This window comes from Musa acuminata, chromosome BXJ3-1 (assembly GCF_036884655.1).
Source record: "Musa acuminata AAA Group cultivar baxijiao chromosome BXJ3-1, Cavendish_Baxijiao_AAA, whole genome shotgun sequence".
In the NCBI taxonomy this organism is placed as follows: domain Eukaryota; kingdom Viridiplantae; phylum Streptophyta; class Magnoliopsida; order Zingiberales; family Musaceae; genus Musa; species Musa acuminata.
The window spans coordinates 5,996,030-6,020,284 of NC_088349.1; the positions used below are offsets into that span (position 1 = coordinate 5,996,030).

General features: G+C 44.8%; 4 protein-coding genes and 1 long non-coding RNA gene across 7 annotated transcripts; 3 read left to right on the plus strand and 2 right to left on the minus strand.

The window, feature by feature from the left end:
* Positions 1-3,394: 3,394 nt before the first annotated feature.
* LOC135628260 (uncharacterized) lies at positions 3,395-6,753 on the minus strand. Its single transcript, XR_010492808.1, has 2 exons — positions 6,276-6,753; positions 3,395-6,087 (listed from the first exon to the last, which is right to left on the minus strand). It is a non-coding gene; the product is annotated as an uncharacterized LOC135628260 (long non-coding RNA).
* LOC135628259 (protein IQ-DOMAIN 18-like) lies at positions 3,652-6,056 on the plus strand. Its single transcript, XM_065134860.1, has 5 exons — positions 3,652-3,935; positions 4,030-4,290; positions 4,377-4,643; positions 4,740-4,877; positions 4,974-6,056. Exons 1-5 carry the CDS (start codon positions 3,825-3,827, stop codon positions 5,691-5,693), a joined length of 1,497 nt encoding a protein of 498 aa, XP_064990932.1. The 5' UTR covers positions 3,652-3,824; the 3' UTR covers positions 5,694-6,056.
* A 624-nt stretch (positions 6,754-7,377) lies between the features above and the next one.
* LOC103984310 (large ribosomal subunit protein mL101 (rPPR4)) lies at positions 7,378-12,096 on the minus strand. Its single transcript, XM_009401799.3, has 2 exons — positions 11,846-12,096; positions 7,378-8,919 (listed from the first exon to the last, which is right to left on the minus strand). The coding sequence occupies exons 1-2, from the start codon at positions 12,062-12,064 to the stop codon at positions 7,675-7,677; spliced, it is 1,464 nt and encodes a 487-aa protein (XP_009400074.2). The 5' UTR covers positions 12,065-12,096; the 3' UTR covers positions 7,378-7,674.
* A 426-nt stretch (positions 12,097-12,522) lies between these two features.
* LOC135629016 (serine/arginine-rich splicing factor RS41-like) lies at positions 12,523-16,706 on the plus strand. Of its 3 annotated transcripts, none has more exons than XR_010493131.1 (6): positions 12,523-12,821; positions 13,653-13,785; positions 14,967-15,079; positions 15,151-15,393; positions 16,333-16,538; positions 16,626-16,706. XR_010493131.1 is itself a non-coding variant. In XM_065136117.1 (4 exons), exons 1-4 carry the CDS (start codon positions 12,774-12,776, stop codon positions 15,280-15,282), a joined length of 426 nt encoding a protein of 141 aa, XP_064992189.1. In that variant the 5' UTR covers positions 12,523-12,773; the 3' UTR covers positions 15,283-15,451. The 3 variants fall into 3 exon arrangements, 1 of the variants encoding a protein (XP_064992189.1); XR_010493132.1 differs by having other exon boundaries at positions 15,170-15,393; XM_065136117.1 differs by lacking the exons at positions 16,333-16,538; positions 16,626-16,706 and having other exon boundaries at positions 15,151-15,451.
* A 2,106-nt stretch (positions 16,707-18,812) lies between these two features.
* On the plus strand, positions 18,813-20,600 carry LOC135628481 (protein DETOXIFICATION 49-like). The gene has a single exon (XM_065135158.1). It carries the CDS (start codon positions 18,996-18,998, stop codon positions 20,574-20,576), a length of 1,581 nt encoding a protein of 526 aa, XP_064991230.1. The 5' UTR covers positions 18,813-18,995; the 3' UTR covers positions 20,577-20,600.
* The last annotated feature ends 3,655 nt before the right edge of the window (positions 20,601-24,255 follow it).

Below are 24,255 nucleotides of genomic sequence, written 5' to 3' on the forward strand. Positions count from 1 at the left end.
TATGTTATTGAATTGAGTTATTGAATTGACACATCACTCGATTAGATATTGGTTAACATTGGGACTTGAGTCCAACAAGAAATGTGATATCATGATAATGACTTCTGGATGTGCACCATCTCCACCTCCCTTCGATTCCAAGTTGAAGTTGATTTATCATATCATTTAATGCGCAGAACAATAGAGATTATGATCCCTCTAAGCAATGCGAGAGTTGATCGGTATTTGTGTTACAGCAGAGCACAGTCAATAGCCACTCGATAGGTAACTTTTATATAATGTTTAAGATAGAAGAAGAAGAGAGAGATCATCTTTAGTTTTTATACCCACGTGGATATTATAGGGTGGTGACACGGCATATATTTTTTTTGCCCTCAAGACACGTCAAGTCAGAATCCGTACTAAGGCACTGTTCGACCTCGAGAGCCCCGAGACGACGTCGCTCCTAAGACATGCTACGTCAGAATCCGTACTAAGGCACTGTTCGACACGTTCACCGTGCCAACCTGCGTACGATCGACCCACATACAGTAATATAAAGACTAGTCCCAAGTCACGCCTCGCCAGACTAGTCCATTACCCGAGTTGCTCCATGTCAATCCCCGACTCACGACTCGTCAAATCTTAAACCGAGTCGCTCCAGCTCGCTTGTCAACTTGCAAACTAAACAACCGTAACTCTGGGTCGTGCCAAACCTATTATTCGACCTACAACACGTCAGTTTTGCCTCGTCGGTGTCGACATGTCGGTTTTGCCTTATCAGGCCCTTGCCGCCCGATCAGCTGAGTCAATCCTGCCCGAAGCATGGGGCGTCACCCCTCTAAATTGCCCCACGATAAGTTAATCCAACTTCCCCTCGTGAGCGATCGGTCTCACTCCGACCCAGGCATGCTGCCCGGCCCTTTAAGGACCCTACGACACGCCTTGGGGGAGGGGGGGGAAAGAAGTGATACGACATATTTTGATCCCCAAGACACATCAAGTCAGAATCCGTACTAAGGCACTGCTCGGCCTCGAGAGCCCCAAGACGACGCCGCCCCCAAGACATGCCAAGTCAGAATCTGTACTAAGGCACTATTCGGCACGTCCACCATGCCAACCTGCGTACGACCGACCCATGTACAGTAATATAAAGACCTCTAGTCAGCATCTGGCCGGGGTGTGGGGGAAAAAATAAATTGATGACTTCACTGATTTGCTCGTCGTAGGGGCCTCGTCGGGTGATCCCTACGAGGGCTATTTTTGCAGGAAAACACGGCCACCTCACAAAGGCGAGCTACCAACCACCCGAGAATCACCATCCAGTGCACGAAGGAGAGCAGCCAATCAGTCCGGATCCCGACCAACGCCAACCCGCACTCCTTCCCGAGGGCGCAGCCACCTCACGAAGACGAGCTGCCAACCACTCTAGAGAAGGAGAGATGTAGTTTGACATACACGGCACCCGGATCGGCACACCAAAGAACACTGATCAACACCCCGTCGCGAGGGCTCAGTCAACCTCGACATCCAGCTCAACCGACAGAAGATTCCCGACATCGACCCGTGGACCAGGCCATGCTGACTCATCAGCCATGACACATTTGTTCACTAATAGATGGTTACCATCTTGTCACTTACGTTTATATTCATCTATCTATCTTGAGTTATTAACTTAAGTATCGAAGAAATTAGATCGAGTAATCTATTTCAATCTCAATCTTCGTATAGATGATATTTCAAAAGTTAGATATTTTCATCTCGAATATATATATATAGGTCCAATCCACACCAAGCTAACGTAACTATTTTTTTCCATAACATATACAAATAAATCCTATCTAGTTCATCAATCTCACCAAATAAAATACATACGTACACTATCTGATTGCTATATGCTTGATGTGCGAATGTGCAAATAGCACTTTGTGGCGTGAGTAAAAGTGGGAAACGACAGATCTCCTGCTGGGCGTACGCATGCGCGTACGTCATACGTACACGTTTACTGATGCGTCATGTATTTATGAGGGATACCTACGTTATACCACATAACTGTTAACCTTTATCATTCCAATTCAGTGCACATAACTGTTAACCTTTATCATTCCAATTCGGTGCGGGGTGCTCTCTCTTTCTCTCTCTCTCTCTCTTCTGTTTCCTTTAAAGGAAATATGTAAGCGTGCCTCTCCTCCGATGTTTACCCTAACCCTCGCACAAGCACTTTTACATTCCAAATGAGTTACACCTCCTCCAAACCACTCACCGATAACGATCACGACCACGGGATCTTCCACTCCGGCGGCGTCGGATTAGCCGGCGACCGCCCCAACCACGTCGTCTCGCCGGAACAGTGTTATCTTCAAGTGTGTAGATAAGCGACTGCCTCAACCGCCATCTGCATTGTCGGCGACCATAAACTTTGGTCCAGAGGGATACTTTCTGCATTGTCGCAACACCGTTCCGAATCTATAGAAAAGTTGTGGGTGTTACTCGACGTTCTAACACAATGAAACAGACCTTGTGCATGGACATCTCCATCGCCATCTTCCCGAACAAGTTCGCCGGTCCACAACACCATTCGTGTTGCTGATGGCGAAAGGCCTCGAAGGTACTCGGTGGCTCATTTTTTACCTGCACTCAGAGGTCCAGCAGAAATCATGAAGCAAATCATCTAATCAACTGCTTCCTCCCAATGAATCGCTTTAATCATTGGAAGACCAGGAAACCATAAGATCGAGACGCAAGTTTGTAGCAGGTATCTGATCGATTGTTCTGGCCTCATTTATTGTTCGACCTTGCAGAGTTATCATATTCCAGCCCTTCCACGAAGCCGAGCCGTGTGAGCAGTCTCTGCAGCTCGAGTGCATCGATGCATCCATCACAGTTCCGGAAGGTCTCTTTCGCTGCCTCCAGACTCCTCAAACAAGCTCGAGAGCTCGTCGGAGCTGACCTCCCTGAGCGGCTCATCTTCAGGGCTACAGCGCAGGCCCATGACGTCCATGACCATCTCCACGTCTTCCCCATCGAGCCGGGCATCGCCTCTGCCGGTGGTTCGTCGAGGGCCATCGACAAGCATGTGCAGAACTCGATGCAGGAGCGGAGGAAGGACGGATGGATGTTGGGGAGGACTCGAGGAGTGTCATGATGACATAGCTGAGTAGTGTCCGAAGGAAGAAAGCCGACTGGTCCTGCAAGAGAGATCAGCTTCTCCATGATTAGGATGAGAACGGGGCAAGTAGTAGACAAGTTGGATTGTCTCCTTGTGCTGGTTTGCTGAGACAAGGGGAGGGTGAAGGGGAAGTATTTGTAAGAGGGACGGGAGGAAGATTTGTTGTTGGTGAAACGAGGTTAATGACCGTTGTGCCATTCACAAGATCGATAATAATGTCACGTGTCGTCAATGGAGCCGACGACGACAAGAAAATATAATCAATTATTTTATTTTTATAATTATAAAAAATTTTAATATAATTATTTAAATATAAAAAAATTACGATACTACGAGATCTAAATATAAATATAGAGAGAAATATCCGCCAAAATCCAGTTTACATGGGCGCAAAAGAAGGTTAGCCTCTCTCTGCCCCCAACAGGGATTCACGCAGCAGGAAGCTGTAGGGCCTGAGGAGACATCCGGAGCTCATTCACTGTGACTGACTTCGTGAAGCGAGTCAAGTTACTGTGCCCAAAGCCAAAGCCGGAAGACTGTCACCTTTGATAAAAGATTCCTTCCGACATGGACGGGTGAAACGGAGTTCTGCCTTTCTCCTCCTCCTCCTTCTTCGCCTTTACTGTTGCGGCTGGAGAATCGTTGGGTAACGGTGCGAAGAAGGGAGTAGGGTGTCATGGGAAGGAAGGGGAGCAGCTCTTGGCTGACGGCGGTCAAACGGGCGTTTATGTCGCCTTCTAAGGACTCCGAGAGGAAGACCTCGGGACAAGGAGAGGAAGAAGAGAAGGTGAGAGTGTTGTGCTTCCTCCCTCGTCTGCTTTCGGTGTTTCTAATGGGTCACCTTCACCTTTCCTTTCTTTCGTGACTTCGTCTTCTGGTAGCGGAAGAGGGAGAAGAGGAGATGGACGTTCCGGAAGCCGTCAACGCTCGAGCAACAGCAGCAGGCGAGGGCGCCGACGGTAGTCACGCCGGAGGAAAGGCACGCTATTGCCCTTGCCGTGGCCTCCGCAGCGACGGCAGAGGCGGCGGTAGCGACGGCGCAGGCGGCGGCGGAGGTGGTGCGCCTCACCAGGCCTTCTGCGAGCTTCGTCAAGGAGCATTACGCCGCCGTCGTCATCCAAACCGCCTTTCGAGGATACTTGGTACCTCACCTCTTGTTTAGGTTCTTCGTCTTCTTGAGTTCAGGGATGGTTCTAAAGTGGATTTGGGTTTCGGGGTGGTGGTGAAGGCGAGGAGGGCACTGCGGGCTTTGAAGGGGCTGGTAAAGCTGCAGGCCTTGGTGAGGGGTCACAACGTCCGGAAGCAAGCGAACATGACGCTGCGGTGCATGCAAGCTCTGGTGAGAGCACAGGCGAGGGTGAGAGAACAGCGCATGCGGCTCGCCCAAGAGTCGGCGGCGGCGGTTTCTCGAGGTAGCAACATGTCCTCCTTCAGCTGCGACACCTCTTTCTGGGACTCCAAGTACCTCCAGGAGCTCGCGGAGAGAAGATCCATGGTAACACATCCTTCGTCTTCCTCGTTGGTTTCTTCTTTGCTCATCGTGTGGATTTGTCCTATCTTTTTCTTCTCTCTTTAATGGTGGAACAAACAGTCGAGAGATGGGAGTAGCTTTGCTGATGATTGGGACGACCGCCCGAGAACGATGGACGAGATACAAGCGACGTTGCAACGCCGGAAGGATGCTGCTCTCAGACGAGAGAGGGCGCTCTCCTATGCCTTCTCTCATAAAGTGAGCTCCGAACACGCTTATTTCTCCCCCGCCGCCTGCTTTCCTCTGTGATGTATATACGACTGACATCAAGTCTCCGGTCTATCTATCGGAAAGCTCTTGAGATCGGATCGAAGCTCGTCGCGCCTTCTCGACGAAGACGTGGACGGCGAGGTGGCTTCGGCGGGAGAGCAGAGACCGAGCCGGTGGATGGATCGCTGGATCGCCTCAAGGTCCTCTTTTGACAACAGAGCCAGCAGCAGGGCGCGAGCCTCCGTTGGCTATCGGGATCCCATCAAGACCTTGGAGATCGACACCGCTCGACCCTACTCTTACTCCGCCCCCGCCAACCCTCGCCGCCAGACCCCGCCGTCCCCGCAGCCCGTCCCGCTCCACCGCGGTCACCACCACCGACACCAGACCCACTCGCCCACCACGCCCTCGCCCTCCGAGATGCGACCTTTGCAAGTCCGCTCCGCCAGTCCCCGCTGCGGCCGGCAGGACCACAGGAGCATCTCCACCGCCCAGACGCCGACCTACCACCCCGCGGCGTCGGTGCCGAACTACATGGCGGCGACGGAGTCCGCCAAGGCGCGGCTGCGGTCGCAGAGCGCACCGCGACAGCGACCCGGGACGCCGGACCGGGATCGGGCCAGCTCCGCCAAGAAGCGCCTCTCGTTCCCGGAGCCGGAGAACCTGCGGAGCCCGAGCTTCAAGAGCGCGGCGGCGAGGTTCGCCGGGGAGCCCCGCTCCAACGTGTCCTCGTCCTGCAACGACAGCCTCGTGGGCGAAGCGTCCCCGTCCTCGACGACGGACCTCCGGCGGTGGCTGCGGTGAGGAGGTGGCGCCGGCGGCACAGGGGACTCTGCTTTCTTTTTGGTTTGTTGTGTACGTTTTCTGTGGCTTCGCTTTTGTTTTGGCAGTGGAGTGGGATTGGGGGACGCGAAAGCTATCAATTCATGTGGTGGCAGGCAAAGGCACGGGTGGGGAAGTCTGCGAGGAGGAAAGCGAAATGAGACGGGTGTGGTGGGAGTGCAGTGCGGGGTTTGGGTTCTTTTCTGGTGATGGGAAATCATGGGAGCGGGCGGTCACGTCTTGGTTTTTGTGCCAAGGCTGACGGCTTGGGGCTGCGGGAAAGGGAGGGAACTCATAAGCTTGTTGTAATGGCGACCGTGATCTTATCAGGAACAGTTCCCATCGTCTTGGCTCGCCCCATGGTGAGTTGAATGTCCTGCGCTCCATGAACAGCTATATCATATAAAGACACTGAATACTATTAATTAAAATAAGTAATTAATAAAATGCTAATATTTCACGATGGAGTGCAGTAAAATCTGCTCATCCTCGTTGCTATTCTTCAATCACTATCGATCGAGAGAAACAACGAGGAGGATATGACAAGGGGAAGAAGAGTCTTACCTAACTTTGGTAGCAGATGCATGACGACGGATGTGGTGGATCGGTGACGACTGTGACCACTTTGCCTGGATGGAAGGAGCAACACCAACAGGGAAATGAAACCGCCACAAGAAGACGAAGGCGTCAATATCTTTTATGCTGCAAGTTTACCTCCACCTTGTAGCTCGATGTATGCTGCTGCTTTCTTTCCCCTGTGCTGCTGTTGCCTGACATTTTACTAAGCAATGAAGAACCATCAGAAACAAGTCAAGATATTAGCTCATCTCATATCTGACATCTCAGTTCGACTAAAAGAAACTGTACACCATGCAGTGACAAACACTAGCTTGTGGACTTTGCACTATTTCCAGCTATATGAACCATTTGCATAAAAATCCCAGCAGTGTGCCTCAATTCTCTTATGATTCCACATTTTTTGTCTGGAGTGCCATATGAAGCATGATGATGACCATCAGGACCAGATGAACTGAAGATGATAGTGTAGGGAAGTAGATGTGTTGACAATTAGCAGCTGAATAGTCCCACTGCAACTTACACATGTTCTTTACATGACCCACATACCATCCCAACCCAGTTTCCATGTAAATTGCTTCAAGTTGACCTAGTACAACAAAAGTAGGGTTATACCTTAAATGACCCATCCCTACCCAGTTCTGCAATCCAACCTTATATCAACATTGATCATCTTCAGACAAACACACTAATGTGCAGAGTACATATCCTAATGAAACATGAGTTCTAAGACTTTCAAGCTCTGAACCAAAATATACCTTCAATTTAAGATTCCAGGCAAGATGCATGTCGACAAAATATATAGATAAAAGCTTATTTGTGCAAAAAATAAGCTATTAATATATTCTTTGCATATTCCAAAATGATCAGAATTAGAGACACTGATAAAGATCGGCACTCGGCCTTATGCATTCTACAGATATTCCAATGGCTTTAAGATTTTATTTTCCATTTAATTTGACTTTGAGATTGCTTTAATAGGATATTCAATATCAAATTTCAAATGATTGTTAAAACTTGATTCTTCCACACAGCACCGCAACACTTTTTTTTTTAATAATAATGACAAAGGACAGTGCACACTGTGAAATATTACTAAAAGATGACATTTATTCTTCATGCTGAACCAAAAGAAATCAACCTTTAGGAGCAAGCATAAATAATGTCATGACGGCACAGGATTCAGGCCAGATAATCTTCTACTGATAGCATAAAACCATGACCGGCTTTATCCGACAGTAAGTAATTCTTAAGCTACATTACTTGTCAAAAGGAATGAGAAAGGAAGTGATGGCATTTGCCAAGTAAGCAGATCCTCCTGAATGAAGCTTCTGATAAAAATGAGATGAACAGTAAGTTGGAAACATACAGAATCGAGTGATGATTCTTATTCCACACAGATCGACTCGAGCAATTGTTCGGTGTCTTCACCAACAACCACATGCTCCATCTTCAAGCGATGACGCATACCAGGGCTCCTCTTCCCAGCAGCTGCGTATGTCCTTATAAGTGCCTCAAACACCTCAGCCCCGAGGTCTTTCTCCACCGTCTGCAGAAGCTCGATGAATTTCTCAGCACCTGCAACATCCTTCTTTTGCTCGAAGTATGCAATTAAAGTAATTATGGTCTCACGGGGTGGGACCCAAAATCTACCAAGGCTTTTCCCCTTCTTAATTGCACGATCGGCACACCAATGTGCCATTTTCAGATCCCCTTTATTCATATAATAATCCATAAATATCTCCCATGTTTTGGCATTGAGTCTTCCACCAAGCATTTTCGCATGTTTCTTAACAGCTTGGGCTTTATCTAGCATTCCTTCATTAGCATAAGCTTTAATCATTGCATTAGCCACTCGGATATCATATACTGAGAAGTTGGATTCCCATTCCTTAAAACATGCCTCAGCGCCTGGCAAATCCTTCAAATTCACCAGCACCTGAATCATATTCAAATAGCTCACATTTGCCATCTTTGGACGTACCAGCTTTAGAGATCTCCATATCCGGTGCACTTCAACCAGGTTCCCTGTTCGACCATACAAAGTGATGAGAAACTGATAAGCTACAACATCTTGACCTAAGTTCCTCTTTTCTAATTCCTTCAGAGCTCCTTCTGCTTTCTGAAACATGCCAGCATCTACATAAATGGATGCAAGATTACTGTAAGTTGTCCAATCAGCAGCAACTCTCCCATCTCTTTTCATCTCTTCCATGACCCTCTCAACCCCAGATATGTCATTCATCGCAGCAAGAGATCTCATCCAGACATTGAAAGTAAAGCAATCTGGCATGACATCATCAGCTTTCATCTCTTGAATTATGCCAGGAACTTTTCCTGGTTGATTGGTTTTAGCATATAGGGTCATCAAGCTGTTGTAGGCCATCGGGCTTGACGCAAACTTCAATTCCTTCATTTTCTCCATGAGGCCCTCTGCCTTTTCCGTCAGTAGTTCTTTGCAATAGCAGTTGAGGAGTGCACCATATGTAAGGTGATTTTTAGCAGACTCTGGTAGATTGATGAAGTACTCTTCGGCCGAAGCAATGCCTCGGGATTTGGCAACTAGATCCAGACGGACTGCTTGATCACTCAGTGTCAAGTTCATGCCTCTTTTAGCCATGACCTCGGACAGCTGCAAAAACATCAATATCATGTAATACTGATTTTCCAAGATGAGAAACAACAAACCAAGCTCAATAATGACACATGATATTTTAAAGCATAACATTGCTTGCAATGACACGAAAATCCTTTTTAATGTTTGGCACCAAAAGACTTGATCTAAGAGACTTGCTACTCTTACAAGAACAGAAGCAGAAATATTGAAAATGTAAAAGATATGTTAAGAGTTTAGATATGTTGATGCCCCTAGTCTTGCATTTGCTTCCAGTCATGTTTGATAATAGCATGAACTAGCATGATTATCTTTATGGAAAATGATCTGCCTTTAAGTAATTGCTTAATAGTCATGTTTGATAACAAATTATTTGGTGAAAGAAATTTGAAATGGATTATATACTACAGGAATTTGTTAAAAATATCTTCAAGAGAACCTTATACATAGATTGTTACAAGATCCAAAATAGGTGGTTTTATCTGTTGTTTATTTGCTGTCACCATTTATTCTGTTTCAATCTTCATCGTTTCAATTGCAGTGGCCTTTTAACAAAAGCACTTGGATAATGTCTACCAAAGCACTAGTGGTAACAAATAGGAGGTAGAAGAAGAATAAAGTGTTGAAGAGACAGAAGAATGGTAGAGATAGCCAGCATAAAAAACTTGGTTTTTCAGCACATCAAGCCCACTTCTTCAACAACTAGGCATTTTGCTACTTGAAAATTAGGTTTCTTAAATCAATGAGCATTTTATGAATATTATTTTATATAAAACAAAAAGTTTCAAGCAACAAAAAGCCTTATTTAGAGAGGCATCTAGATCTTCCTAAACTTCTTTGAAACCAAATGGACATTTATAAGGGACTCACGTGATTTTTTTAAGGCAAAAGTAGGACTTTGAGCCAATCCTAAAAGAATAACAACTTGCAATGAAAATCCTTAACATAATAGAAAAACTAAACCATATACCCACCCATATGACTTAGATTGACTATACTCACACTAGTTGTTCAACCCTAAAGCCAACATAACTCAATGTAAGTCTAAGCATTCTCTAGGGCTAGACTACATCAATCACTTCTGGAAGACAACAATTACCAAATATCTTTTGAGTATCTCTGACTGTTGACAATATTAATGATGTAGTGATGCAATTGACCATCTATTTTATCCAGTTGATCATGTGATTGGAGAAAGAATGACTCGATTAATGAGCCTGTTGCTCCATACAGTTGGAAGTAGATTATAAGAATTGATAAAGGACCATTTTGATTTTATTTTTGTTTTGAATAAACTTTGTTAGTTTAAGGGGTTTCTTGCAAATGTTATAAGTTGTCATATTGCAACATCTTCTATGATACCATATTAGTTACCAAGATTGCCTAGATAAAAAAAGAAAAAGAAAACCAACAACAGAAAAAGAAATGTGACATATTAGGTTGATTTAAGATCCCAAGAAAAAAGAGAAAAATTGGAGAATTGAAGGCTTAACTGAGATTAAATATGTATATAAGGAAGTTTCATTATATCAAAAATTCAATAAAGAAAAAAATTAAATCAAGTACCTTATCAAGAAGGAAAATTATTTGTCAAAACAAATTTATAATTATATCTTCCCTAAAACACAAAAGAAAGAATGATTGATAAGTCTCAATTAAGAGAGAGAATTTTTTTCTTCATGTCCCTTGCTTATTTTTTATTTTTTATCTTGTACTTGGGGGTATATAAGAAAAAAGAATGGATTGTGATATTCGATCACCAAGAATACCTAAATGAAAGAAATATGCTTTTTCCACATCACATGTATGGTTGTGAGGCCATATTATTTCTATAATCATGTAATTCCACTATATGTGTGTGTGTGTACGAGACAGCCATCCTTAAAGAGTTAATCCTTGTGTTAGAGTGAGTCTGGTTCTTCCTCATTTATTTTATTTACATTTCATCTAACAAAATTATATCTCGTCTTTGATCAGACATCAGATTTGATAACAAAGCTCTTATCCTAAGGATACAAATAAATTTTGTTCTCACTAAATGTAAATTTTTATCAGTCAAGAAAAAACCTTTTAAAAATTTTAATCACGATTTCAATTACAACCTTTTGCATATATATCTTCAACCTTCATATCATCTTCTAATAATAGTTTGTCTTCCCATTCAAGTACTTTATCATCACAAGATTAATGCACTTGTCCTTTTCTTTTTGGAGTTTGTCGAATTTGTCTAATATTTTAATTAGACCTATAGTCAATTGACGAACTGCCTAAAAATTGAAACGGCGAAGTCATATTCTAATTAGGGTTTTCATTCCAATTCCATCATTCCAATGTTACCTGTTGCTCAAAAATGTTATAACCATATGACAGCCTTAGACACTGGGGTTCGCTTGGATTCAAACAAAGGGTAGAATGTTACAATTTTGAATTTCTATTGTGGAAATAAAAAGCTATGACAAAAGGCAAGGATCTTACAAGAATAAAAAGGATTGAAGATAAGGAGATAAAGAGCAGAGATACGACAAATAGGCATAAGAAGTTCTGCATTCAGTAATTTCCCACTCTTATTTCTATCCAACAAGATTATCCACTGCATAAGCTTTAGTAGTTCCTTTCCGGTCACTCATCACCACGCACAAAACAAGCATCTAATCTACGATAGCTAAGCAGCTTGGGAACAACAAACCACAATGGATAATCTCTCTAATACAAGCAACTACATCTGAGGCGATTTTGATTTCTACACCCTGCACCAAGTCCAATCTAAACTGTGGATTGATCCAAAAAAACCAAACACTTCACATAGATTAACAAGATCCCCTTTTTTCTTGTCAACGAAGAACAAGATCAAGATCATGATGATCATCAGCACTTCATCAGCTGGACGGAAGGAAAGAGCAAGGAGGGATGATATAGGAGGTAAATGGAGGCGGGTTCACGGTACCTTGAGGGCGGGGTGGAACCTCTTCTGACCGCGGAGCCTGCGGATGGAGACGTCGACCTCCCATTTATAGACGCGCTTGCGGCTCTTGAGGAACTCCTCGAGCTGCTGCCGAACGCTCTGCGGTTTGGTGCCCACCCGGAAGAGCCGCTTGTAGAGCGGCTCCTCCAAGTACTTGCTCGACCGCTTCGCCACCAGCTTCGTCCCCGTCGCCGTAGCCATTGCGCTCTCTGTCTCGCTCGACGGCGAGGGTTTTTTTGGCGGCCTCAGTTGCCCTCGGGAGGTTTAGCCCGGGCCGAGAACGGCCCGCTTGGTTAATTTTTTGGGCCCAACTGGGCCGGTTATACTGAACCAAACCCAACCCATGTAGAGTTTGGAACTGCGGCCGGCGGAGTCGTTCGAATCCCATATGATTCGTATCAGCTCATTTTCCACTTCCAAGCCGTCCATTCCCATCAAAGTCACTCCCAACTACATTGTTAAGCCCACCACACAACAAAACCACTTGAAATTGAGATATATACTAAGCCAACCATCTATTACTTTCAGCCAACGCGCGTTCCGTTTCTTTCACCGTGCGTCGGCCTTTGGGGTTGTTTCCTCAGATCGTTCTCGCGAGGAGGTGGGTGAATCTTCCGATCGAATCTCCTTTCAAGTCCCAAATTGGTGACGCCAACTGCTCCCATGCTTCTCATTTTTGTTATAACATCTGTTTTCACTCTGTGATTTCGTTGCCTTTTGATCTCCGGCTTTCTCTTTGACGTTGACGAACTACTGCCCTCTCGATCGGAGTCGCTATATATTTGCATTTTTGTGTTCGGAACCCTAGATCGAGTTGATTCGGATATCTGTCAAGTTCTATTTGAATTATGCTTTAGGATATTAGGTCTGGGTTGGATCTGCTGCCAGTTACGGGTGAAAAGGAAGAACGATGGGTGGTTATATGGAAGCATTGATCGACAGTGGATTGAAAGTAAAGGTGATCTGAACTTTACATCTGGTTCTTTGCAGCTTGAAGACCTTGCTTGCCTTGTTGGTGTAAACATTACGATGTCTTCTTGTTATATATACTGAAGTAGGGATGACGATATGTTGTCTTGTCTCGGGATCCTTTCTTTATATTATTGGGGACGGAATGAGTGTAGGTTGGTTGTATCTTCTTTTCTCGTGATCCCTTATAATCACTACTCGGTGAAGCATTATAGTTGAGGCACTGGTATTAGCATGAGTTATTATTACATGGTCCCAAAATTAAATTCCTAAGTGGTTTTTATGTACATTAATATAATATTGAGAAAACAATGACTTTGTTCAATGCATGTCCACGCTTACAGGACAACCACCAAGCACCTTGTGTTTGTAATATTCGTTATCTGAATGGTGATAGTGTTTACATGTAAAAACATAACGAAAAATAAGGTGAATGAGGCTTCCGTGACAGTGTATTACTGGTTAAGTTGCTATATGCATCGTTGCATTTTGTTTTGCAAGTGTGTTTTTTTGTTGTATCTAACCTACATTTGCAATGCTTGGTTATGTCAATTGGTGCAAAAAATGTAGTATGCTCATTTTTTAATGGGATTTGGTTTCTTTGTATGATGTGATTGAGGAAATACTGAGAGTAGGTTGTTGAGGTTTAATGGTATCGGGTGAAGCATCTCCTTTTCTACCTAATGAAAATGTAGCGTAAAATTCAGACACTTGTACAAGCTATTGGTAGTTTGTCTGTATTATAATACTAATTTGCTGTGATCACATGCTTATTATTTTCAGTGTTTTGTTCCAAATCATTTGCTTGTCTTTCTTGTAGATAGCTTTCAACTTGTTTCTCTCCAAAATGAGGCCCATTTTCTGTGGGAACTTTGAGTACGATGCTCACCAGTCAGAATTGGAACGTCTTTTTGGCAGATACTGGAAGGTTGACAGGGTAGATATGAAATCAGGTAAGTCTATCTGTTTTTGAGAGATAATGCTACAACTCTCATTGAGCAATTTACTAATTGTTGTCAGTGTTTATCTATGTACTGAGATAATGCTAATTTCTCTGGTAATGTTGTTTTAACTGAATGACTTGCCTTGGAACATTTTCCTAGGAATCGGTTTCTTGGAACTATGAACATAATTCTTGGTGATTTGTCATCACATAAGCAAACCCAGTGATTATCTTCTTCAGTGTTGCTCTTTTATGAACATACTGCTATTTACTTGCTGGGCTTTTTAAGGCTGCTTCGATCTGCAGTGTGGTGGACAAAAACTTGTTTCATTCGTAGTTTTTTCTGGTTTTTTTCTTACCCTTTTCACGTCAAGTATGGAAAGTTAACCATTTAAACTCGAAATTTCTTAGACAATCGTTAGTCAAGTTAGCAAATGAGAACCTATGTTCCCATTAGCAATTGGAACATCTACCCTTTTCACTGCATCAGGACCCTATGTTCCTGTATTGCAGCAGTTCCAGGATAGTAGCTCGCCATTGAATCCTTTTGTTCAGCTTTGTTGGGGAATCAGAATGCAGGATAAGTTTAGTGAATGGAAATATTTTATTTTAAGGTAATCCCTTTGAAACAATTTCTTTGGTGCGAGAATATCTTGGAACACCTAGTTTCTTCCTGGCTGATGGTATGGCATCACCTTTCCTGCCTGAGCCTGAGCCCGAGCCTGAGCCTCATCTCCTTGTGTAGTTCCAGGAGCTGTTATGATCCACCATACTTTGTGGCACTGTTCACCTGGAAACATTTCCCCATGAGACCATTGCCTTCTGAATCCTATGAATTTTGTCCATTTTCTCAACCTGCTCATGTTCTCCATCCCATTCTTACTGCCAGGCTGGAGAATAGATGGAGAAGGCAATCTGTTCAATGGCCTACCACATCAGACCTTCTTATGCCTTTTTATAGCGTCACATCATTTAGTTCTACTTCTATATGAGGTCTGTTCCTGATTTTTCTTGTTTGTCAATCTCTTTGTAGCTTTGACAGAAATTGGTTTATGTTTCCAAATAGTTTGTGGAGATTAACTGGGCCCACTAGACTCTGCTGTCATCAAGGATTCTATAAAACTAAAGCGTTAGTAGCTAAATGGTTCTTTGTGCTTAGATTAATTTGCTTTTCTAATTTAATATCTGCAGGATTTGCATTTATTTACATGGATGATGAACGAGATGCAGGGGATGCAATCCAGGCCCTTGACAGGACTGAGTTTGGCAGACACGGGCGATGGCTTCGCATTGAATGGACAAAGGTACACAACTCAGTAAATTGCGTATTTTTGGTTTCATATTCTGTTTGATGTTTTCTAGATTGGTGACACAGCAAGAGCATGTGGTGGTAGGACGATCTGGCAGTTCAAGAAGGTCTCTTGCTAATATGACGCATACAAAGACACTGTTTGTCATAAACTTTGAGCCAATCGATACCAGGATGAGACTTGGAGAAGCACTTTGAAGTTTGAACCATATGGAAAGGGCTTAAATATTAGGTTAGAAGATATTTTGTCTTTAATTACTTTGAGGCACAGGAGGATGCCACAAAAGCCCTGGAAGCAACCAACATGAGGTGCTTCCTTCTCCCCCAATTTCAGTATATGGTGCCAGTAGTAGTGTATCTTTTCATAACTGTAGTTGTTTCGAGGCTATCTGCTTCCAGGATTAATTTCATCATGATGCATATGAATTTCTTCATGAAATCTACTTGCCTATTCTTTTTTTATTGTATGAAAGATGATTTAGCATTTAATGGGAGTATTGGTATCAATAGCGTCTGATTATTTTGATTAACTTTCATTTATATCTTGAGAAATTACTATGTAGTTGTCAGTAGGACAATACCTTCTATTATTCTTTTTATTATATCTTTCGCTCTCCCTTGGTCATCTGTTCTGTTATTACCATGTGGAAGTATGAAAAATTTTGTTAAATCTTTCCATGTTTCCACTTTTAGTGACATGGAAAGATACAATAATTCTGCTGGGCATTCTGTAGTTTTTTAAACACTGGTTAAGAAAAGGACTAGGTATTGGTTAATGCAAGTTGGTAAAATTGGAACGTGAAGATGATTTTCTGTTCTTGTAGATTATTTGCCTTGTGGGAGTATATTTATGTTATCCTTCTTCTTCATCAGAACAGGTTGGGTTTGAGGCCGTAATTTTGTCGAGTAAAAATTTGTGAACACTGAGGTAGCTCCTTGGCCAAAGATATTTCATTACTGGTTAAAGAATCGTGGTGCTTCTTAGCATCTACTAATTTGATCGCACAGGTGGATCTAGTAGTGGGAGGCATAACTTCTAACTCTTCATGTGTTATAATGACATCACCTGAATATATTCCTATATAGTATGACTAGTTTTTTTTTTTAATCATTATAGTATGACTGGTTAATTGAATATATATAAAGTATAAGAAACTGATAAGAGGTCATGACAGTGTAGCTTGCTTCATTCCTTTTGACTTTCTCCTTGGATTTTCGGCGAGTTGATGGATCGGGTTATTTCACTAGAGTATGCGCTTCGTGATGATGATGACAGAAGAAATGGGTACAGTCCTAAGAGGAGACGTAGGTATCGATCCCTAGCGAGGAGGGGTCGTGACAGTGGACGTACTCCAAGCCCATACGGCAGAGGCAGGGAGAAGGATAGCCCTGATTCTGGGTGAACGCAGGGGTACCCCTAATTATGAAAGAGCTGAAACTCTTGGGCATGAGAAGTATGGTTTGCATTATTCTGAGATTTTATTTTGTGTTACTTCCATCTCTTATCTGTTATGTCCTAGTAACTGTTGTTTTTTATGCAGTCCTTCACCAAGGCAGGAAAGAGAATGAGATTATTTTACACTCGGTAATTTGTGTCATAGCGGCCATGATGGCTCAGGTACTTCCTTTTGTTTGTGTGGTTATCATAGATCTGCATCGAACTATATCTCAATTGGACTATTGCTGTTATTGCTAAATGACAAAATTGTATGTACCAATTGCAGTACTGCAATTGGTTTTAGAGCCTCTATGAATGCAAACAAGTACGGTCTAACCCAGAGGAGTGATTTCAAAGACACTGTAACTGCAGGTGTCAACTACAGTGCTAGTTGTGGATATGTGTTACATGATGGACCTTTTCATCGATAGTTGGTGGAATATCATCAAGTATATGCACCAATGGTTTTAGAATATGAACAAATGGCTACAGGAAAGAAAGGTTTATTTGTTTTTGAATAATTTTGATGGCTCTTTTTTGCAAGATCTATTATAATCTGGAGCTATTGGGGTAGGGGGTGGTTGCTAAGGAGGAAAACTTTGCCTGGCCTAGACTGTGCAAGTTCAATAGTAGAACTCGACAATCATAAAAGTGGATACAAGTTGCTGGAATCCACTGATGAATTTGACAGCGAGCCGCTTGGCTATGCTTTATTGCTTTCTGGTTCAATCTCTGATCCATGGCCATGATTTGCTTCATGGGAAGGGTCCTGTAAGTGGTAGATGCAGTGACATGCTTGTTCTCTTCCGATTTGTCAAAACCATTAGAAATCTTGAGGTACAGCCGAAAGTTAATATGCATGCATGTGGATAAGGAAAGTTATGCATGGTTGTGCTTTTGATATCACATATTACGTCTCATGATACGCATCTTCATCAAAATGTCTTCAATGGCAGGTACGTCTCTCTCCCGGTTGGCTGCTCAGGATCGCGCGTCTGCCCATTGCCCGCATTCGATATCATCTTCCTCATCAAGAAGAGGACAAAATCCGATGTGAAATGTGTTATTATTGATAGAGTCGATTCAGTCGGAAGCTTTTGCAGTGATTCTTCTCCACAACTCGACAAAGTTTTGCAGGGGGACGGCATCACTTTGGAGACGTCATCGCCTTGGCGGCAGCAACATCTAGCCAATCAAATAGTGGACGGCACTGTTGGTCGTGGAGTGATCTCTGCTGCACAAAGCCTCCCCCGAAGTGGCGACACACTGGTGGCCTCCATGGTTTCACTGTGCATGTCATGGCACCCATTATATGAGAGAAAGCCAAGCTAAGCTACAGCTAGCTAGCCAACAAACAACTCCTCCGAGTTCTCGAGTACAATCTTCCAAGTCTTGACTTCGATTCCCTGCCGGATCCAAGTGGAAATCCGGGTGATCAGAACCTGTATCTTGTGGTCCTCCAGGTGGACCACAAGGAGATGAGAAGAAGACAAGCAAGTGGTCTGCTTGCGGCTACAGGCAGTCAATAAGAGGCGTGAACTGAGGCCACATCCACCATAATGGATAATATCCATTATTGGTGCATCAGAATTCACTGTCCAAAGAGGATAAATGTGGACAGCAACTTAGGCTGGAAAGAGCTCAGTACTGCGTCATTGTAGAGGACAGTTATCTATATACGGATGGATATAGATCACATGGACAAAGCAGTATCGGAAAAAGCTACAGGAGATAGTAGCCCAGTGGTCCTATCAAAGTGGGGTTCTGACACGCACAGGAATGAAAAGAATGGTTTGGACTCATCTTATGTTGTACATTAGTGCGTGTCTTGCAATGAGGAAGCAATCATATCCTCTCCAGAGGTTTCTATTTGATCTTAGGGAGTAAATGATAGGTACAAGTCATCACAGTTGGAGCTCCAAACATCATTATCGTGACTCTTATTGGTAAAGTGAATTGAGATGATTGATGGGATTAGACGAATATCTTCCTGCTATAACTTGAGTTGACATTTTTGTAAATTACTAATTTAGGCTCTTAGATTAGTAAACGCTTTATAACATCCATACACAATTAAAATACTTTTCGCTCTTGCATGAAACATAAGCCGATTTGGTAGTAGCAATAGAAACAAGCTTAGCTCTACGTATTTGTTCTCCACGTACCCACTAAAGGGACACGCAAGTTTCCTCGATATTGGTAAGGGTTTGGATATAAAAATGGCTACCATCCACATATAAAAGAAATTGCCTCCTTGGATCCCCTCAACAGACATCGACCCTCCTCTCTATATAAGCTCTGCCATGGCCGTTCCCCATTCATTCACTCTGCCATACACCACCAACGCGGAGGAAGGGTCTCTCCGAAGTTGGCCTTACAAGATTAGGACTTGGGGAGTCCAAACACTTTGCCGCTCTCTCACTCTCTTCCTCTCTATTCCCTTGTATGTACTTCGTATAGAGCAAAAGCAAGGATGTGGTTGACCGAGCCGTTGATAAAGAGGCAGTGGCCGAGCCCGACCGAGTCGCCACCACGCCTGAAACCCGAGTGGCCAAAGCACGTGAGCGCGGCCCTGGTGGAGGCCAAGTCCATCCTGTCCCTGGCCTCCCCCATGGCGCTCACCGGCCTCCTCCTCTACTCCCGCTCCCTCGTCTCCATGCTCTTCCTCGGACGCCTCGGCCGCCTCCCCCTTGCCGGCGGCGCTCTTGCCATCGGCTTCGCCAACATCACCGGATACTCCGTCCTCTCCGGCCTCGCCATGGGCATGGAGCCCATCTGCGGCCAGGCCTTCGGCGCCCGCCGGCCCGCCCTCCTCGGCCCCGTCCTCCACCGCGCCGTCCTTCTCCTCCTCGCCACCTCCCTCCCCATCGCCGCCCTCTGGGCCTCCATGCGCTCCCTCCTCCTCCTCAGCGGCCAGGACGACGACATCGCCGCCGTGGCCCAGGCCTACGTTCTCGCCTCCCTCCCGGACCTCCTCCTCCAGTCCTTCCTCCACCCCATCCGCATCTACCTCCGCTCCCAGTTCATCACGCTCCCTTTCACCTACTGTGCCGCCGCCGCCGCGCTCCTCCATCTCCCCGTCAACTACGTCCTCGTCTCCGTCCTCCGCCTCGGCATCCGCGGCGTCGCCCTCGCCTCCGTCTGCACCAACCTCAACCTTCTCTTCCTCCTCCTCGTCTACATCTGCTCCTCCGGCGTGCATCAGCACACGGGGGCGCTCAACTTCACTGCAGAGTGCCTCGGGAACTGGAGATCGTTGCTCAACCTCGCGATACCCAGCGGCATCGGGGTCTGCCTCGAGTGGTGGTGGTACGAGATCATGGTCCTGCTCTGCGGTCTGCTCCTCGACCCCAAGTCCACCGTCGCGTCGATGGGCATCCTCATCCAGACCACCTCCTTGATCTACATTTTCCCCTCCTCGCTCAGCTTCGGGGTATCGACGCGCGTCGGCAACGAGCTCGGCGCGAACCGCCCCGACCGCGCCCGCCGCGCGGCCACTGTGGGCGTGGCCTGCGGCGCCGCGCTCGGCGTCCTGGCGTTCGCGTTCGCGGTGGCGGTCAGGAATGCCTGGGCGCGCATGTTCACCGCGGACGCCTCGATCTTGGCATTGACGGCCGCGGTGCTCCCCATCGTAGGCATGTGCGAGCTGGGGAACTGCCCGCAGACGGCCGGGTGCGGGGTGCTGCGGGGGAGCGCGCGGCCACGCACCGGCGCCAACATAAACATGTGGTCGTTCTACGGCGTGGGCATGCCGGTGGCGGCGGGGCTGGCTTTCTGGGGCAGGCTGGACTTCCCCGGACTGTGGCTCGGCATGCTCGCGGCGCAGGGGACGTGCGTCGCGCTGATGCTGGTGGTGGTTCGCCGCACCGACTGGAATCTGCAGGCCGAGCGGGCGCAGCGGTTGACCGGCGGCCCTGTCGAAACTGACACAGCAGTCGTGGTGGTGGTGGTAACCAACGAATTCGACGAGAAACAAGCAGCAGACGGCGACAACGCTGAGATATGTGATTCCTTTGATAGCCTAAAGATCGATCAATCGACTGCATCAAGTTGATAAGCTTAAAATTGCTCTTCTCCATCTCCTACTCTTCTTCTTCTTCTTCTTGTGATCACAAACCCATCTACCGACTGAACTGGTAAATCTCATGAAGCAGAAACGAAGAAAGCACAAACGACGATTCAAATTTCACCAATAAAACAATAATTGAATCACTGAAGGCTTAACTTTGCGGTCCGAGAAATTTGAATCCCTCCAAAGACACAAGTAATTTGGGTGACTTGAACGTGATGAAACCAGTAAAAAATGAAAGCCAATACACGCTCATGCATGCGCTAATAAATTAGAGCGTCGGAGGACCACATTGCGAAGTGCGGTCTCATGCGCAATACTAATGATTCCCCACAGCCATCCATCCATCCATCTGTTAGTGTCAACGTCTTTATGACCTCGGGGCCGATACGGTCGGGTTCGAATGATTGGAGATCTTCCTGAACGACCCTTGAGACTGCTGAGGTAGCCGATCACGACGGGGTCACTGTTTTCTCCGGGAGGAGACCCCTCGCCTGGGTCTTCAGTGGGAGGCACTCCGTCTTCGTCCATACACACAAGTCGGGTTGGGAGAGTTCAGCCCAACCCCTCCGACGATCAAGTTAGTCGATAGTCTCTGGGGGGTTTTCTTTTTTTTTTCCCCTTCCCTCTTCGTTCCGAACGCGAGGATTTTTATAAGGAAAGTCATCATTTCCTGATGTGCCCGCTTGCAGGAAGCAGTATCGTACCTGGGATAATGTCTGACATCGACATTGGCGTCGCATGAAGGACCTAGCTCCTGCACGATGGTGACATGCTTCGGTCGACGTTTTGGTCTGCTTCGGCCAGACGCTGTCAGGTCAGACCGAGGCAGGCAACCCCCGCAACTCCTCGGTCTGCGTGACCTAAGAGACGTCACCCGAGAGCTGATGACGTTAATTCGTGCCCCATCATTATTATTACCTTCATCACCATCCATCCCTGCTCGGGCGAGATGCAAGCAATGGAGCCCACAAGATTCCTCCACCATTTTTATTCTTCTTGTTATTATTATAAAACACTGCAGATTGAAGTGTTATTATTATAAGACACTCTATCTACCGTCTTCTCCTCCAAATTGCACAGCGAATGGCATCAGGCTTGCGTGACAAATGCACAGGAAACTGTAGTATTGTCATGCAAGAAAGAACTGATCACTGCGCACGCCAACGTGCTACTCTGATGGAAGCATTCTTAATCTGGGATCGACCAGTTTATGAGTAACTTATACGATTAGTTTAATGAGTACGAGAACCTGGAAGAGTCCCAGTCCCAGTCCCAGTCCCAGACGAGAGAGAGAGAGAGCAGACTCATCGCAGGCTTTTAGCACCTCCAAGAGTCACAAGAGCACCGAAGAAAGGGATGAGTTGATGGCATCCCAAAGGAGGTTTATTTATCCCTTGGATATTACTCTAATCATTTCTAGCTAGCTGTCTCACAAAGACGACTGTTCTTGTTTGCTGCATCTAATGCACGCAAGCAATGGTGATCGCTTCTTTCTAAGGGATCACAAATAACTCAGCTCATCGGATGAGCTCGTCGAATCGAAACGAGGGATTCAAATCCGTTTTCATCATTTGACTTGAGCATATTTCTCTTTCTTTCGGCCGTATTCTCGATATCCTTTCATTCTGCAGGTCATCCCATTCGAGAGGATCCATCCGTCTCGGTCGATTCAAGAGTTCATAACATTTCAGTCCCAAAAAAGGAATTCATTATTCTAATCAAATTAATGAACAACAGTAGTTGACTGGGTAACATTGATTTCGATCGACAACATGAATTCTGAGCTCAGTTGTCTCAGCTCTCATCAGCAACCACCCCGAGCGCCAGCAAAGCACGGTACTGCATACTGCTCGAAGCTCACGCTCGTAAGCAAACTCTGCTTATAATATCCGGCGCCAGTTCATTCCTGGCATTGGACAAGCAATGAGTACTGTTACAGTCACCATGGCTCTCGAGATGGCGAGAGGGAGAGGGAGGAGCTAAACGACCCTTCGATGAAGAAAGTGGCATAAGGGAGTGGCCTAAATTAACAATAAACAAGGGTTGGAGAGCACAACCCAAGGGTTAAGATCCCCTGGCAAGGCAGTGTAGGCAATAAACAAGCTCTTGACAGTGGACCCTTTGGGGATTTTGAGGAGCCATTAGCGACGCCAGGACAAGCTCCTCCTGAACTCCTTCTCGTTCCCCCAAAAGGGTGCTTGATTTGCCTCCAACTCTGAGAGAGAGAGAGAGAGAAGCCACAGAAGGTCATTGTTGCGTCTCCAGCTGCCATGAACCAGTGGAGAAGACCACCTGCAGAAGACTGCTATTGAGCCAACCCAATGTGTACTTATCACTCGTTGTTTAGTCCTCGCTGATTGAGATTGTCGGCGAGTCTGATGATGACGTTGACGACTATGGTGAGTGACTGGAGAGTCTCTATACCCATTCTGTAGTGCAGCAGAAGAGGGAGGAAGTCAAACAACAGTGCTATCTCTCTCTTTATGCTCCACAATAAAATAAGATATATATATATATATAATTAAGTAATAAGATTTTTAAACATCTTAAAAAAAATTTATCGAATGAAATTTTAAATTATTAACTCTTGTTAATGAGTCTCATGCATCGTCAATATAAAAAAATATTCGAGAAATAATTAAGTCGATTTACTATACTACCATTAGATCAATGTTCTTTACCTATCGATGAGTTTGGTGTATTATCATCTATTAGTAGAATGTCAAGTAGTGTTTGCTAGTGTTACTTTTATTATCGAAAACTCAACTGTTTATATTTTAATAAAAAAATATTAAAAATTTTAAACCGTTAGCATTTGTTGTGTTTTAGGGTTTGAGGTTTTAAGTATTTTCATAGTCTTAATTAATTGATGATACTTAAACGAAGATTAATAGTATTATACTCATCAAACTCTTATAAAAAAAATATTTATTTCGAATGTGAGACTAAAGTGAAAAAAATTATATTTTTAAAATTTTTAATCTTGTCCACTTCAATTCACTTAAACGATAACAAAACACTCAAATGGAGATAATAGAGTTGATAAAAAAATATATGACAAATACAAAAGGACAAAAATCAAATATTCAAAGGAAGGACACAGAAAAACTAAAGTTCCATCAATATTTACATTAAATGTAAAATTTATCTGAATATTCTATTGTGGTTGTAATAAAATTCTAAGCTAATAAAAATATTTTTTTTAGAAAAGAGAGAGAGAGAGAGAGAGAGAGAGAGAGATATGAAGGCACCCAACCGTCACCCACCTCAGCTGACAGCGACGACAGGAAGGCGACCCGACCGGACTTGCATGCATGCATATATGATTGCGGGCTGCGGTGAACTACACGTTAATATATATATATATATGCTTTTAATGCTGCGCCAACTGTGAAACAACACAGAGAAGATAAGCCACCATCAGCATGCATGCCAACGATGTCGAGAGCAGCAGCAGCAGCAACAGCAACAGCAACAGCGGAAGAAGAAGACTGCTGCAGTTCTTCATGAGGCCCAAACAAGACGCTACTTTTGTTTTGGAAGCTTACCGTATATATCAATCTGTAGCTACAGCTTTCCAGCCCTAAGGAAACGACGATCCATCTTTCTTATCTCAATCCCGCCATGTCTTCCCAGACTCCTACGAGTGATTCTGCACGCT